Source organism: Coregonus clupeaformis, chromosome 1 (assembly GCF_020615455.1).
Source record: "Coregonus clupeaformis isolate EN_2021a chromosome 1, ASM2061545v1, whole genome shotgun sequence".
In the NCBI taxonomy this organism is placed as follows: Eukaryota; Metazoa; Chordata; class Actinopteri; order Salmoniformes; family Salmonidae; genus Coregonus; species Coregonus clupeaformis.
The window spans coordinates 9626826-9641027 of record NC_059192.1 but is presented as its reverse complement, the minus strand read 5'-3'; the positions used below and the strand labels follow the sequence as shown (position 1 = coordinate 9641027).

The following is a 14202-nucleotide window of genomic DNA, read 5'->3' as shown; positions in this document are numbered from 1 at the left end:
TCCTCCAGCAGCAGACGGGCAGGACCTAGGGATGACGCCAAGGCATGGCCGCGGGAATACGTTCTGGGCTGGGGGTGTAGAACAGGTGGTCTGTCTGAGGGTTCCACACCACCACATGCTGCACGTACCACAACGGGTCCAGATCCAGGACACACACACAACTAGGTATTGTCGTGTTACCTGTTTGGAATCATAACATATATAGAGCCTCAATCTCCTGCTTTCCTTGTGTTCCAGTAAGCGAGTGAATACGAGACTATGAAGTCTGGAAATGCGAAACTACAGTATTCACTGGTGTTGTCATGGTTACCTGTGTTGTCTTGCCAGAGGCGTGTCTTTCACACCTCTCCCAGCTTGCTGTCGGTCTCCAGGTGAAACAGGTCCAGACCACTGCGTTGGAACGTCCCCTCCCCTTCCTGCTGCGGGTGGCCAAGCCGCTTTCAGTCACCCTGTACAGACTGATGCCCAGGTGGGCTGTGGTGCCTGATGGGAAAATACAAATGTATTTGGTAACCGTGAACCAGGTCTGCATTTCACTTCAGCAAGATGTTATCTCCCTTCTGCACCCTTTCACTCCCACTCAGGGCTGTACATTATGTGTGTGTGTGTGTGTGTGTGTGTGTGTGTGTGTGTGTGTGTGTGTGTGTGTGTGTGTGTGTATTTAACATTCCAGACATCATAGCAATGGTGAGAGACATCTCCATGGCAATGGGACCTAATTGGCATAGATTCTACAGGTGACTGGAACTCTATTTAAGGGATGTGACACCATTATTCCACGTGAAATTCCATCATTTGGTGTTTTATGTTGATGGTTGTGACTCAGGCACCGCTACAGAATCTCCCATAATTGTTCAATTGGGTTGAGATCTGGTGACTGAGACACACCCACACACAAACACACGTTAAACCCCCTATGCTCCTTTGAAACCCCTCTTCAAAATCACTGAGATCTCTTCAAGCCATGGTCATTGGTAGCCAAAATAATGGGCAACTGGGCATTTCTATGCATGACCCTAAGCATGGTGGGATGATTTAATTGCTTAATTAACTCAGGAACCACACTATGTGGAAGCACCTGCTTTCAATATACTTTGTATCCCTCATTTACTCAAGCGTTTCCTTTATTTTGGATGAGAACAAACTGCCCTCTACTGAAAGAGATCGAGGGGAAGAATGGAAACTTGTTGGACATGCATGCAGTTGGAACAAATTGAAGACAATCGTTTTCCAAGTTATAATTTGAATTGGACAAGAAATATTCACTACACATCTACTAGATATGTACACACGTTGTCTTTCAATAAGCCACAGATATCTCCAAAGTTATTGCGAAAAATATTGGAGGATGCGGGCATCGATCCCGCTACCTCTCGCATGCTAAGCGAGCGCTCTACCATTTGAGCTAATCCCCCGGCTGACATCGCAGAGGAAGTTTTGAGTTCTAGACTTACACAACTGCAAAAGCTTACAGTACTGAGCCGTTTAGTTATCAAAGGCCAGGTTTCCATCCATCCAGATTTTAAGCGAAAAGTCTAACATTAGCACAAAAATATATGCGCATTCTACCTAAAAAGGGATGGTTGTATCGAGAACAACAGAACATAGCATTACGTGAGTCCAAAGACTTCGACATGATGACTATTCATTAAAATATTTCCATGCGCTATTTGTCACATCATCTATTTCACTGACAAAAAAATCCACCCTTGTAGAACCTATTTTGTGTTTTGAATGAAACTTTGTCTATTTCCTTGTACAGTAGTTTTAGGGAAGGTATGCTGCTGACTGTGTCATTTGACGTTTCTAAGCCAATCTTAGCGTAACAACAAACCCGCCCAATTCAGGAAGTGAATCAGCTGACAAATGTCTTATTATCACATATTGTAATGTACCTATTAGAAAGGTTTATTCGTTTTTTTTACTCGTAATACATTTAAATCGTAATACATTATTATTTATCGTGATTCAAACGGTATCTCAAACTTAGAATCTCACGTAAGATTCTAATGGTTGAAGTTTCCAAAGTGCTGCTGCTGGATTTTGGACTCTGAATTCGTGATTTGTCTCCTCTAACGTTACTCGTCTGCTCCATTCATGGCCAGTCCAGTCCCGAGTGTGTCGGAGTTGGTTGCCGAGGCTCGGCGTGTGTTCGAGCAGAGCTTCGGGGGAGATGCTCCACAGGTGGCAGTGTGTGCCCCAGGCAGGGTCAACCTGATAGGGGAGCACATCGACTACAACCAAGGATTCGTCCTCCCTATGGTAATAATGTCATGAAAATTGTGTTTATGATATCGATGGTTGTTTCTTTAGGACTGAAAAGTGTCACTTATTTAGTCCAGTCCACACTGGGTGCACAGATTCATGAAAGTCCTGCCGTTTGCATTGACAGCTGAAGTATTTGGTTATTATTTTATTAGTACAGGGTCATTGTATGTAGAGGAGATGTACATTACATGGTTTTACAGATCCACAGCCCAGAAGTACTCATCAGTCAGTCACATATCTCCAATGCTGTATCTCTTTCACCCTTGTGCCAGGCTCTTCCCCTAGTGACGGTGGTGGTTGGCAGCAGGACCTCTGGCCAGAGTGCCTCCATCATTACTGCTGCTAAAGATGTGGAGGAGCCCAGGAGAGTGGACTTTGACTTCCCCAATGACAAGGCACCTCTGTCTCCTGGGAAACCCAGCTGGGCCAATTATGTCAAAGGAGTGGTGCATCACTACAGAGGTGAACAGAAAACAATACCTCCTGTATCACATCATGAGACCTGTTAAAATGTTATCGTGACACAACATCGCTACATCATCATGGAGGTCCAACTCCGCACTTTTAAAATATTTTAACACCACCCCAACACCCCCCCTCTCTATCTCTCTCTCTCTCTCCTCCTCTCTATCTCTCGCTCTCTGTCTATCTCCCTCCGCTCTCTCCCTCCGCTCTCTCTCCCCATCCCTCCCTTTAGCTCCTCCAGTCCCAGGGTTCAGGGCAGTGATAGCCAGTAGTGTCCCTCTAGGAGGAGGTCTGTCCAGCTCTGCCTCTCTAGAGGTAGCCATGTACACATTCCTACAGCAGCTCAAGCCAGGTGAGTGGACTATATTTGGGTAACATCCAATAGTCTGTGAGTGAAGCTACATGTCATAACGCCATCCCACCACCCTCCTCAGATGACGGGGACAAGGTGGCGAAGGCGGTGGCGTGCCAGAAGGCTGAACACACCCATGCAGGCGTGCCCTGTGGCATTATGGACCAATTTGTCTCTGTACTGGGCAGGGAGGCTCACGCTCTACTCATAGACTGCAGGTAACAGGCCTGGTTATAGGCTCAAGCGTGTGAATCCAAGATGGCGTAGCAGTGCGGTAGTGTTCTTTGTTGTGTGTCTGTGTAAATAGCCTATTTTTTGTATTTTTTGTACATATTTACCTATCACACCTTTCATCCTTCTACAAAATATACTTTTCTGCAACCCACCTCACTCAATGTGGAACGGATTCTATTATTGACTTACCTTTTATCTAGAATCTCCAGTTGAAACTAGCTAGCCAGCTAACTAGCTACTTGCTATTAGCCACCGTTAGCGGTTTTCACCCAGAACATCTGATTTTTCTGCCGGAATAACTGAATCACTGGACATTAACACCGCATCGCAACTAGCTAGCAACCGAATGGATATTGCTGTTTGGCTAATCACCACTGCCCCCGAAGCAAGCACCAGTTAGCCTCGAGCTAGCCCCATATCCCGGCTATCTACCTCTCTGTCTACTGGACGGGAGTAGCCAGCTAACTAGCTACTTGCTATTAGCCACCGTTAGCGGTTTTTCACCATTGTCCATGGCCTGCACTACCTACCAGCCAGCTCTAGCCTGGACTATTATCGGCCAGTCTGCTCTGTCTGCACAGCGCGTTATCGACCCAGAACATATCGTTTTTTCTGCCGGAATCACCTGAATCACTGGACCTTTAACACCGGATCATCGCAGCTAGCTAGCTGCAACCAAATGGACGTTGTTGTTGGCTAATCAGCCTTGGGCTAGCCTAGAGCCAGGCCCATCTCCTGGCTATCTACCTCTCTGTCAACCGTATGGGACCTCCTAGTGTTGACACGGAGCCCCGCCGATCCAACACGACTGGTCTGCCGACGAAATCGTCTGATGTGGTTACAACAGGCTTCCCGTTACGACGTCGACCACGAAGATCCATCTGCTAGCCCCGGCCCGCTACCACACGCTAGCCGTGGCCTCTTGCTCGCCAGTGCTATAGCAACCCCCGAACTACCTCCGAACTCTCCTATTGCTGTTCACCGGACCTTATGATAACTCAGCTATACAGCTGATGCCTGCTGGACTGTTCCTTTTTACAGTACCGCATCCTGTTTATGTTTAGCCTCAGCCCAAACTTTGTCGCCATTACCAGCTGTTGTCTTAGCTCTCTCGAAAAACACCTGTGATTGCTTTATGCCTCTCTCCCATGTCAATATGCCTTGCTTATTGCTGTTTCGGTTATTTCTTATTGTACTATTTCACTGTAGATCCTCCAGCCCAGCTCAACCTGCCTTAGATAGCTCCTTTGTCCCACCCCCCATACACGCGGAGACCGACTCAATCGGTGCCTCCAGTGATGCTATCTCTTTCATCGTTACCTAACGCTTAGGTTTACCTCCACTGTACTCATATCCTTCCATAATGCCCTGAATCTATTCTACAACGCCCGGAAATCTGCCCCTTTTTTTCTCTGTACCCAACGCACTAGAAGACCAGTACTTAAAGCCTTTAGCCGTATCCTTATTCTACTCCTCCTCTGTTCCTCTGGTGATGTAGAGGTTAACCCAGACCCTGTAGCCCCCAGTATCACTCCTACTCCCCAGGCGTTATCATTTGTTGACTTCTGTAACCGCAAAAGCCTTGGTTTCTTGCACGTTAACATTCGAAGCCTCCTCCCTAAGTTTGAGTTATTCACTGCGTTAGCACACTCTGCCAACCCTGATGTTCTAGCAGTGTCTGAATCCTGGCTTAGGAAGGCCACCAAAGCTCCTACTTCTAAAAATCCACCTTTCCAGAAATAAGTCTCTCACTGTTGCCGCTTGCTACAGACCCCCCTCAGCCCTGAGCTGTGCCCTGGACACCATATGTGAACTGATTGCCCCCCATCTATCCTCAGAGTTCGTACTGCTTGGTGACCTAAACTGGGATATGCTTAACACCCTGGCCAACCTACAATCTAAACTAGATGCCCTCAATCTCACACAAATTATCAATGAACCTACCAGGTACAACCCTAAATCTGTAAACATGGGCACCCTCATAGATATCATCCTGATAAATTTACCCTCTAAATACACCTCCGCTGTCTTCAACCAGGATCTCAGCGATCACTGCCTTATTGCCTGCATCCGTAATGGGTCCGCGGTCAAACGACCACCCCTCATCACTGTCAAACGCTCCCTAAAACACTTTAGCGAGCAGGCCTTTCTAATTGACCTGGCCCAGGTATCCTGGATGGATATTGACCTCATTCCGTCAGTAGAGGATGCCTGGTTGTTCTTTAAAAGTGCTTTCCTCTCAATCTTAAATAAGCATGCCCCATTCAAAAAATTCAGAACTAAGAACATATATAGCCCCTGGTTCTCCTCAGACTTGACTGCCCTTGACCAGCACAAAAACATCCTGTGGTGTACTGCATTAGCATCGAACAGCCCCCGCGATATGCAACTTTTTAGGGAAGTCAGGAACCAATATACACAATCAGTTAGGAAAGCAAAGGCTAGCTTTTTCAAACAGAAATGTGCATCCTGTAGCACTAACTCCAAAATGTTTTGGGACACTGTAAAGTCCATGGAGAATAAGAGCACCTCCTCCCAGCTGCCCACTGCACTGAGGCTAGGAAACACTGTCACCACCAATAAATCTACAATAATCTAGAATTTCAACAAGCATTTTGCTACGGCTGGCCATGCGTTCCACCTGGCTACCACTACCCCGGCCACCAGCTCTGCACCCTCCGCTGCAACTTGCCCATGCCCCCCACGCTTCTCCTTCACACAAATTCAGACAGCTGATGTTCTGAAAGAGCTGCTAAATCTGGACCCCTACAAATCAGCTGGGCTAGACAATCTGGACCCTTTCTTTCTAAATTTAGCCGCCGAAATTGTCGCAACCCCTATTACTAGCCTGTTCAACCTCTCTTTCGTAACGTCTGAGATCCCCAGAGATTGGAAAGCTGCCGCGGTCATCCCCCTCTTCAAAGGGGGTGACACTCTAGATCCAAACTGTTACAGACCTATATCCATCCTGCCCTGCCTTTTGAAAGTATTTGAAAGCCAAGTTAACAAACAGATCACCGACCATTTCGAATCCCACCATACCTTCTCCGCTATGCAATCCGGTTTCCGAGCTGGTCATGGGTGCACCTCAGCCACGCTCAAGGTCCTAAACGATATTATAACCGCGATCGATAAAAGACAGTACTGCGCAGCCGTCTTCATCGACCTGGCCAAGGCTTTCGACTCTGTCAACCACTGCATTCTTATTTGCAGACTAAATAGCCTTGGTTTCTCTAAAACTAAATGCATGCTCTTCAACCGAACGCTGCTTGCACCCGCCCACCCGAATAGAATCACTACTCTCGGCGGGTCTGACCTAGATTATGTGGACAACTACAAATACCTAGGTGTCTGGTTAGACTGTAAACTCTCCTTCTAGACTCACATTAAGCATCTCCTATCAAAAGTTAGATCTAGAATCGGCTTCCTATTTCGCAACAAAGCCTCCTTCACTCATGCTGCCAAACATGCCCTCATAAAACTGACTATCCTACCCATCCTTGACTTCGGCGATGTCATTTACTAAATAGCCTCCAACACTCTACTCAGCAAATTGGATGTAGTCTATCACAGTGCCATCCGTTTTGTCACCAAAGTCCCATATACTACCCACCATTGTGACCTGGACGCTCTTGTTGGCTGGCCCTCACTACATATTCGTCGCCAAACCCACTGGCTCCAGGTCATCTATAAATCACTGCTAGGCAAATCCCAGTCTTATCTTAGCTCACTGGTCACCATAGCAACACCCACCCGTAGTCTGCGCTCCAGCAGGTATATCTCACTGGTCATCCCCAAAGCCAACACCTCCTTTGGCTGCCATTCCTTCCAGTTCTCTGCTGCCAATGACTGGAACGAACTGCAAACATCTCTGAAGCTGGAGACTCTTATCTCCCTCACTAACTTTAAGCGTCAGTTGTCAGAGCAGCTTACCGATCACTGCACCTGTACATAGCCATTCTGAAATTAGCCCACCAAACTACCTCATCCCCATATTGTTATTTATTTTGCTAATTTGCACCCCAGTATCTCTATTTGCACATCATCTTTTGCACATCTATCATTCCAGTGTTAATACAAAATTTTAACTATTTTGCACTATGGCCTATTTATTGCCTTACCTCCATAACTTACTACATTCGCACACACTGTATATATATTTTCTGTTGTATTTTTGACTTTATGTTTTGTTTATTCCATATGTAACTATGTGTTGTTGTTTTTTATCGCACTGCTTTGCTTTATCTTGGCCAGGTCGCAGTTGTAAATGGGAACCTGTTCTCAACTGGCTTACCTGGTTAAATAAAAGTGAAATAAAAAATAAAATAAATAAAAAAGTATCATGGCTAATGCTAAAGGCTATAGGTTCATGCTAAAATAACGCTAACGCTGTACTTAAAAGGGTTGTTACTGTCTTATTGCTGTGTATTAAGCGTAGCGTCTGCTAAATGACGTAAATGTAAATGTAAATGTATTACGCTGCTGTTGTTGATGTGGAAATGTCTCACTATACTTTATTAAAAATCAAGATTGACTTTATTCACATCCCTCCTAGCTCAAAACCCCTCCCTCTTGGGTTCTCCTACCATTATCTTCAGTTTCCCGCTCGCTACTGCTCTGCCCACTCCCTTCGTCTATGGTAGCGGCTTAATTTGACTGTCATTCAGTTTAGAAACAATATTATTGCAATCAGTCACACCCTTGTCATGCAAAAACACTCATGTTCAGTTTAAACTCTGTTCAACCCCAGCTCTCCCGGGCTTGACCTGAAGATTGATTGTTGAACATGACAGGTCCATACTTAATCTTTCAAACATACACAAACCTCACCTCATGCTGTAATCAATCAAGAAGATAGCCAAGGAAAGACAAAGGTTTATCCTGAACTCTGTTCAACCCTGGCTCATTCCAGGGATATGCCTAAGGAGAGCCACAGGGTCATAGTCTGGTTGCAGTCACAGCTAACATAAGACAACTGTAGAATTTGATGCCCGTTTTACACACACACAAACCTAGTGAGAGGAATTCACTAAGTTCTTGCCTAGCAACAGCAATGTACCAATGTTTAATTATGACTCCTTGTTTGTCATGTGTGTAATTAACTTTGGTTATCCAATAGTTTACTAAAGAATCTTCCTCATTGTCCCCTCAGGTCTCTGGAGGCCACTCCTGTCCCTCTGTCAGACCCAGGCCTGGTCATCCTCATCAGTAACTCGAACGTGAAGCATTCTCTGACGGGCAGCGAGTACCCTAGCAGACGACGACAGTGTGAGGAGGCAGCTGCCATCTTGGGAAAGGCCAGCCTGAGAGATGCCACACTGAAGGACCTGGAGGGTGAGAACAAGAGGATATTCTGTTCTAATACATTCAATCGTTGTGTTATGATTTTTTTTCGATTTTTTTTCTCCATTTTTCCAGATGCTAAGAGCCGATTGGACGATGAGACCTATCGAAGGGCTCGTCATGTGATTGAAGAGATAGCACGTACGGCCCAGGCAGCAGAGGCCCTGAAGAAAGGGGCCTACAAAGAGTTTGGCAAACTCATGGTGGAAAGCCACAACTCACTCAGGTGAATAGAGAACACCCTCAAATAAATCCTCGACACAGTAAATGCATTAATGGGCGAATACTTTTTTTATGCATCACACATGAAAAATATGATAGAAATGTAAAGTACCCCTCCATAATGTTTTCCCTACTATCAGGGACCTGTATGAAGTGAGTTGCAAGGAGCTGGACGAGCTGGTGTCTGCAGCCGTGGAGGTGGAGGGTGTGTTCGGCAGCAGAATGACAGGGGGAGGGTTTGGAGGATGTACTGTCACACTACTCCAGGCTGGAGCCGTAGACAGGACCATGCAGCACATACAGGTGAGGAAGAACACACACACACACACACACACGGCAGGTGAATTGTTAGATACTACTGCACTGTTGGAACTAGGAACACAAGCATTTCGCTACACCCGCAATAACATCTGCTAAATATGTGTATGTGACCAATAAAATGTGATTTCACACACACATACACACACACACTGTGTGAAGGGGACTTGGTGACAAGCTTGCACAAACTAATCACTGTGGATAAAAGCTTTTAGAATCTCTTCTGTCACTTTAAGACAAACTGCTCCACCCCCCTGTGTCTTGCCCGGACAGCCCCAAGAGAGAGAGTTTGTGTGTTTGTGCACGCACCCCTGTCTGTGTGTGTGAGAGAGCACTGAGCAGGGGTTACGGCAGGAGAATAAAAGCTAGCAGCGCCCCTTTATTAACATTCAAGTCCGGTCGCCTTGCTGTCCTTCTCTCCCGTCTCTCACTGCCAGCAGCTCTGACACAAACAGTCTTATGCAACTAGCCAGGCCTCAGCTCACCGACAGGAATCCTAAACAGCACAAGACCATGAAGAAACAAAACTACTGAAAGATAAATCGACCTGGTCAGAGCACCGGCTTTTTACAGATGCAGCTTCCAGAAACACTGAGCCAATCTTTTCTGATCTTTTTGTCTTCTCATAATTCTTGGGTCTTTTTGTGACTCGCTCATATCCCGGCTACAGCTTTGCCCTTCCACCTCTGAAAGGAAAAGTGTCTTCAGGATACAAAAGACTTCATTTGAACAGTCCACTGCATTCCATAGAAAGAGACAAAAACAGGAGTGTTCCACAAGTTTTCTAGCAAGAGTTCTACCACTTCCAATCCAAAGTGTTCTAATCTAGTGTTCTAGCCTGAGCGGAGGTCGTTTCAGTTCCTGAGGATGCTGAACCTAAACTCCCCGGACAGCAACACTAACAGCAACAGTAACTCCCTGTCGGACCCCGTGTCTCTCAACGTTGGCGGTGAGATCTACACCACGACCCTGGACACTCTGACGCGGTACCAAGACTCCATGCTGGGGGCTATGTTCACCGGACGGATCTCCACGCTCCGGGACAAACGCGGGAATGTGTTCATCGACCGCGACGGGAAGGTTTTCCGCTATATCCTGAACTTCCTGCGTTCCAGCTCCCTGGACCTGCCGGAGGGGTTCTCTGAGATGAGGTTGCTGAGGAGGGAGGCAGATTTCTTCCAGATACTCCCCCTACTGGATGACATACGGCGGCGCATCGAGGCCGGACCGCTCAGCCTGAGAGACGCACCCAGAGGAGCCATGCTGCTGGTGGACGTGGACTGCCAGGTGTGTGTGTGTGTGTGTGTGTGTGTGTGTATTTTGCATGTTTGTTAGCATTGTAGTGTGGGTTGGTTAATGTGGAACGTGGGTGTGTCATTGCAGCATCAACCTGTTCGTCTCATTCCAGGTGCGCGTGCTACACTTCAATCTACGCCGTGCTCCCGAGAACTATGAACTCCGCACATGCTCAGTGCGCATCCTCACAGCCGAAATCTTCTGTACCTGGCGTGCCTTTCTGGTTCTCCTTTGTGAGCGTTTCTCCTACCGCACCACCCAGGGTCCTACCTCCCCCCAACCCAGTGACCAGCGCCACAACCGGCTCAAACTGGAGTGGGTTCCCCGGCCAGACGAACTTCCCCAGGACCAGTATGAGAAACAGCAGTACCGAGGACTCGTCGTCTCGGACTCTTGGGCCACACAGACCCACTCTGGGGAGCTCTGTGATGTCATCATCCCGCGCTGCAGCCCCTGTGAGGTCAAAGACATGTGCGGGTTTGTGGAGGAGCTTCTGACGGTGTCTCTGGCGGAGGGTTTTAGGGTCGACTCAGTGACCCCTGACCCCATGGACATTTTGAACTGCCGTACTTTGCAGCTTGTACGGTAGTGATATAGCACGTTCCAGCTCACCACTGAACCACCAGTTATAGACTTACTCAGACTAAAAGAACAAAAGGTCACCCTATAATGTTTCCAACCTACTGAACATGACTGCTTATGAATGGTCTATAACTAACAGACTTTACTAACATTGGAAAGTTAAGGTCGCTCTATAATGTTTACAATCCTCTCTTTGATGTGAAGCTGAGACTGATCCTACCATCTGAACCCTCTAACGAACTCTGACCTCAGTAGCCCTGCAGTGGAGCAGACTGTTCTTGACGTGTTGTAGTCTGTTCTAAACTGTAGGGTAGGCCTTCATCTGGTTTTACAGAATATACCCTGTCCCCAACGAAAGGAATGGTTGTCAGCTCGTCCTGTTGATGATCAGTGCAATTCTTAAAGAGACAGCGAGAGACGGAGACCGGGTGTGTGGTAGAGTGAGTTTGTGGTGGAGTGTCTGTGAGAGAGTGTGCTGCACTGGTTGGAGGGGTGATCCGACCATTCCACAGAGCTGGTATGAGTATATTTGCTGGTATTGTTTTGTAAAACAGTGTTACAGAGTTCTGTGTACTGTGTAATAAACTAACCAGTCTGTAGATATGTTTACAGCTCATCAATTTAATAAACACTACTAAATGAAAGGTATTTCTCCCTGAACCCCTATCATTCAGACTGGTTCAAGTTCCTGTCCTGTAGGAAGGGGGATGAGATGTGTAATTTTAGAATGGAGAAAGGAGGAAGTATGTGAGAGGAAAAGATTAGTATGGAAGAGGAAAGATGCCTGTTTGGAAAACAGCTAGTCTCTTCCTCCTATCCATCTACTCAGCCCCCAAGCAGCTGTGTTTGCAGATTCGAAGGAAACAGATACAGTGCATTCGGAAAGTATTCAGACACCTTGACTTTTTCCACATTTTGTTACGTTACAGCCTTATTCTAAAATGGATTAAATACATATTTTCCCTCATCAATCTACACACAATACCCCATAACGACAAAGCGAAAACAGGTTTTTAGAAATATTAGAAAATGTATTAAAAATCAAAAACAGAAATAACTTATTTACATAAGTATTCAGACCCTTTGCTATGAGACTTGAAATTGAGCTCAGGTGCATCCTGTTTCCATTGATCATCCTTAATATGTTTCTACAACTTGATTTGAGTCTACCTGTGGTAAATTCAATTGATTGGACATGATTTGGAAAGGCACACACCTGTCTATATAATGTCCCACAGTTGTCAGTGCATGTCAGAGCAAAAACCAAGCCATGAGGTCGAAGGAATTGTCCGTAGAGCTCCGAGACATGATTTTGTCGAGGCACAGATCTGGGGAAGGGTACCAAAAATGTTCTGCAGCATTGAAGGTCCCCAAGAACACAGTGGCCTCCATCATTCTTAAATGGAAGACGTTTGGAACCACCAAGACTCTTCCTAGAGCTGTCCGTCCGGCCAAACTGAGCAATCGGGGGAGAAGGGCCTTGGTCAGGGAGGTGACCAAGAACCCGATGGTCACTTTGACAGAGCTCCAGAGTTCCTCTGTGGATATGGGAGAACCTTCCAGAAGGACAACCATCTCTACAGCACTCCACCAATCAGGCCTTTATGGTAGAGTGGCCAGACAGAAGCCACTCCTCAGTAAAAGGCACATGATAGACCACTTGGAGTTTGCCAAAAGGCACCTAAAGACTCTCAGACCATGAGAAACAAGATTCTCTGGTCTGATGAAACCAAGATTGAACTCTTTGAACTGAATGCCAAGCGTCATGTCTGGAGGAAACCTGGCACCATCCCTACGGTGATGTATGGTGGTGGCAGCATCATGCTGTGGGGATGTTTTTCAGCGGCAGGGACTGGGAGACTAGTCAGGATCAAGGGAAAGATGAACGGGGCAAAGTACAGAGAGATCCTTGATGAAAACCTGCTCCAGAGCACTCAGGACCTCAGACTGGGGCAAAGGTTCATTTTCTAACAGGACAACGACCCTAAGCACACAGCCAAGTCAACGCAGGAGTGGCTTCGGGACAAGTCTCTGAATGTCCTTGAGTGGCCCAGCCAGAGCCCGGACTTGAACCCGATCGAACATCTCTGCAGAGACCTGAAAATAGCTGTGCAGTGACGCTCCCCATCCAACCTGACAGAGCTTGGGAGGATCTGCAGAGAAGAATGGGAGAAACTCCCCAAATACAGGTTTGCTAAGCTTGTAGCGTCATACCCAAGAAGACTTAAGGCTGTAATCGCTGCCAAAGGTGCTTCAACAAGGTACAGAGTAAAAGGTCTGAATACTTATGTAAATGTGATATTTTAGTATTTTATTTTTAATAAACTTGCTAAAATGTCTAAAAACCAGTTTTTGCTTTTTCATTATGGGGTATTGAGGAGAAAAAAAATCTAAAAGATCTCATTTTTAGAATAAGGCTGTAATCTAACAAAATGTGGAAAAAGTCAAGGGGTCTGAATACTTTCCGAATGCACTGTATGTGCAAGCAATATGGTGATGATGGCTTCACTTTTGTCCTTCCATTACATTTTTCAATATTTTGAGTAAACTCAAACGCAAATGAATGAACTCATTAGCTGTGGATTTTTCTCTACAGGAGCGATACAGTGGATCCCCAACTTTCTACATCACAACTCCCTCACAAGGAGCTCGGGTCATGAGCCTATGAAGAGCAAACACTGTACATTTGTCCATTATGTACAACTTGACCACAAAAAAAGCACATTCCTATTGATTTGCAGGATCTTTTGTTTGCTTATGTAGTCATGTTTAATCAATCAGGTGGGGTCAAAATCAGCAGGTAAAGCAATCTATTGTAAGACTTTTCTTCAGAGTGCCTTAAGCTATCATGATTTTAATACAGTTAATAATTGGCAAGCACTAAATCAAGTGAAGAATAATCTCTTGTTGTTGCAAGTCAAAGACTGTAATAATATTGTTTTGTACAATTACTTAGAAAGTGCCATAAATATGGAATGATTGTTAAACTATAAATAAGGCAATTCTACAAAAATAAACAATCTTCTAAACTTCAGAATGAATTTGAGACCTTATACTTCATGCAACTTCTGAAAATGTATTTGGGGAAATTCCTATGTTTTATTTATTTATTACATTTGGAG

At 45.8% G+C, this 14202-nt stretch overlaps 2 protein-coding genes and 1 non-coding gene across 3 annotated transcripts; 2 read left to right on the top strand and 1 right to left on the bottom strand.

Annotated features, from left to right (window-relative positions):
* Positions 1-1342: 1342 nt before the first annotated feature.
* trnaa-agc lies at positions 1343-1415 on the bottom strand. The gene has a single exon. It is a non-coding gene; the product is annotated as a tRNA-Ala (tRNA).
* A 33-nt stretch (positions 1416-1448) lies between these two features.
* galk1 (galactokinase 1) lies at positions 1449-14111 on the top strand. The gene is made up of 9 exons (XM_041899693.2): positions 1449-1614; positions 2106-2262; positions 2541-2730; positions 2966-3085; positions 3168-3303; positions 8472-8653; positions 8738-8888; positions 9025-9187; positions 13677-14111. Exons 1-9 carry the CDS (start codon positions 1580-1582, stop codon positions 13746-13748), a joined length of 1206 nt encoding a protein of 401 aa, XP_041755627.1. The 5' UTR covers positions 1449-1579; the 3' UTR covers positions 13749-14111.
* On the top strand, positions 9291-12014 carry LOC121583626 (BTB/POZ domain-containing protein KCTD21). The gene is made up of 2 exons (XM_041899789.1): positions 9291-10489; positions 10611-12014. The coding sequence occupies exons 1-2, from the start codon at positions 10070-10072 to the stop codon at positions 11085-11087; spliced, it is 897 nt and encodes a 298-aa protein (XP_041755723.1). The 5' UTR covers positions 9291-10069; the 3' UTR covers positions 11088-12014.
* Positions 14112-14202: the final 91 nt, after the last annotated feature.

Bases quoted from the DNA above. Each gene is read 5' to 3' on its own strand.
- galk1 (XM_041899693.2), top strand. From the start codon at position 1,580: ATGGTTGTATCGAGAACAACAGAACATAGCATTAC. The intron at 1,615-2,105 runs GTGAGTCCAAAG...ATTCATGGCCAG, and splicing joins ACAACAGAACATAGCATTAC to TCCAGTCCCGAGTGTGTCGG. The intron at 3,304-8,471 runs GTAACAGGCCTG...TTGTCCCCTCAG, and splicing joins GCTCTACTCATAGACTGCAG to GTCTCTGGAGGCCACTCCTG.
- LOC121583626 (XM_041899789.1), top strand. From the start codon at position 10,070: ATGCTGAACCTAAACTCCCCGGACAGCAACACTAACAGCAACAGTAAC. The intron at 10,490-10,610 runs GTGTGTGTGTGT...GTCTCATTCCAG, and splicing joins TGGTGGACGTGGACTGCCAG to GTGCGCGTGCTACACTTCAA.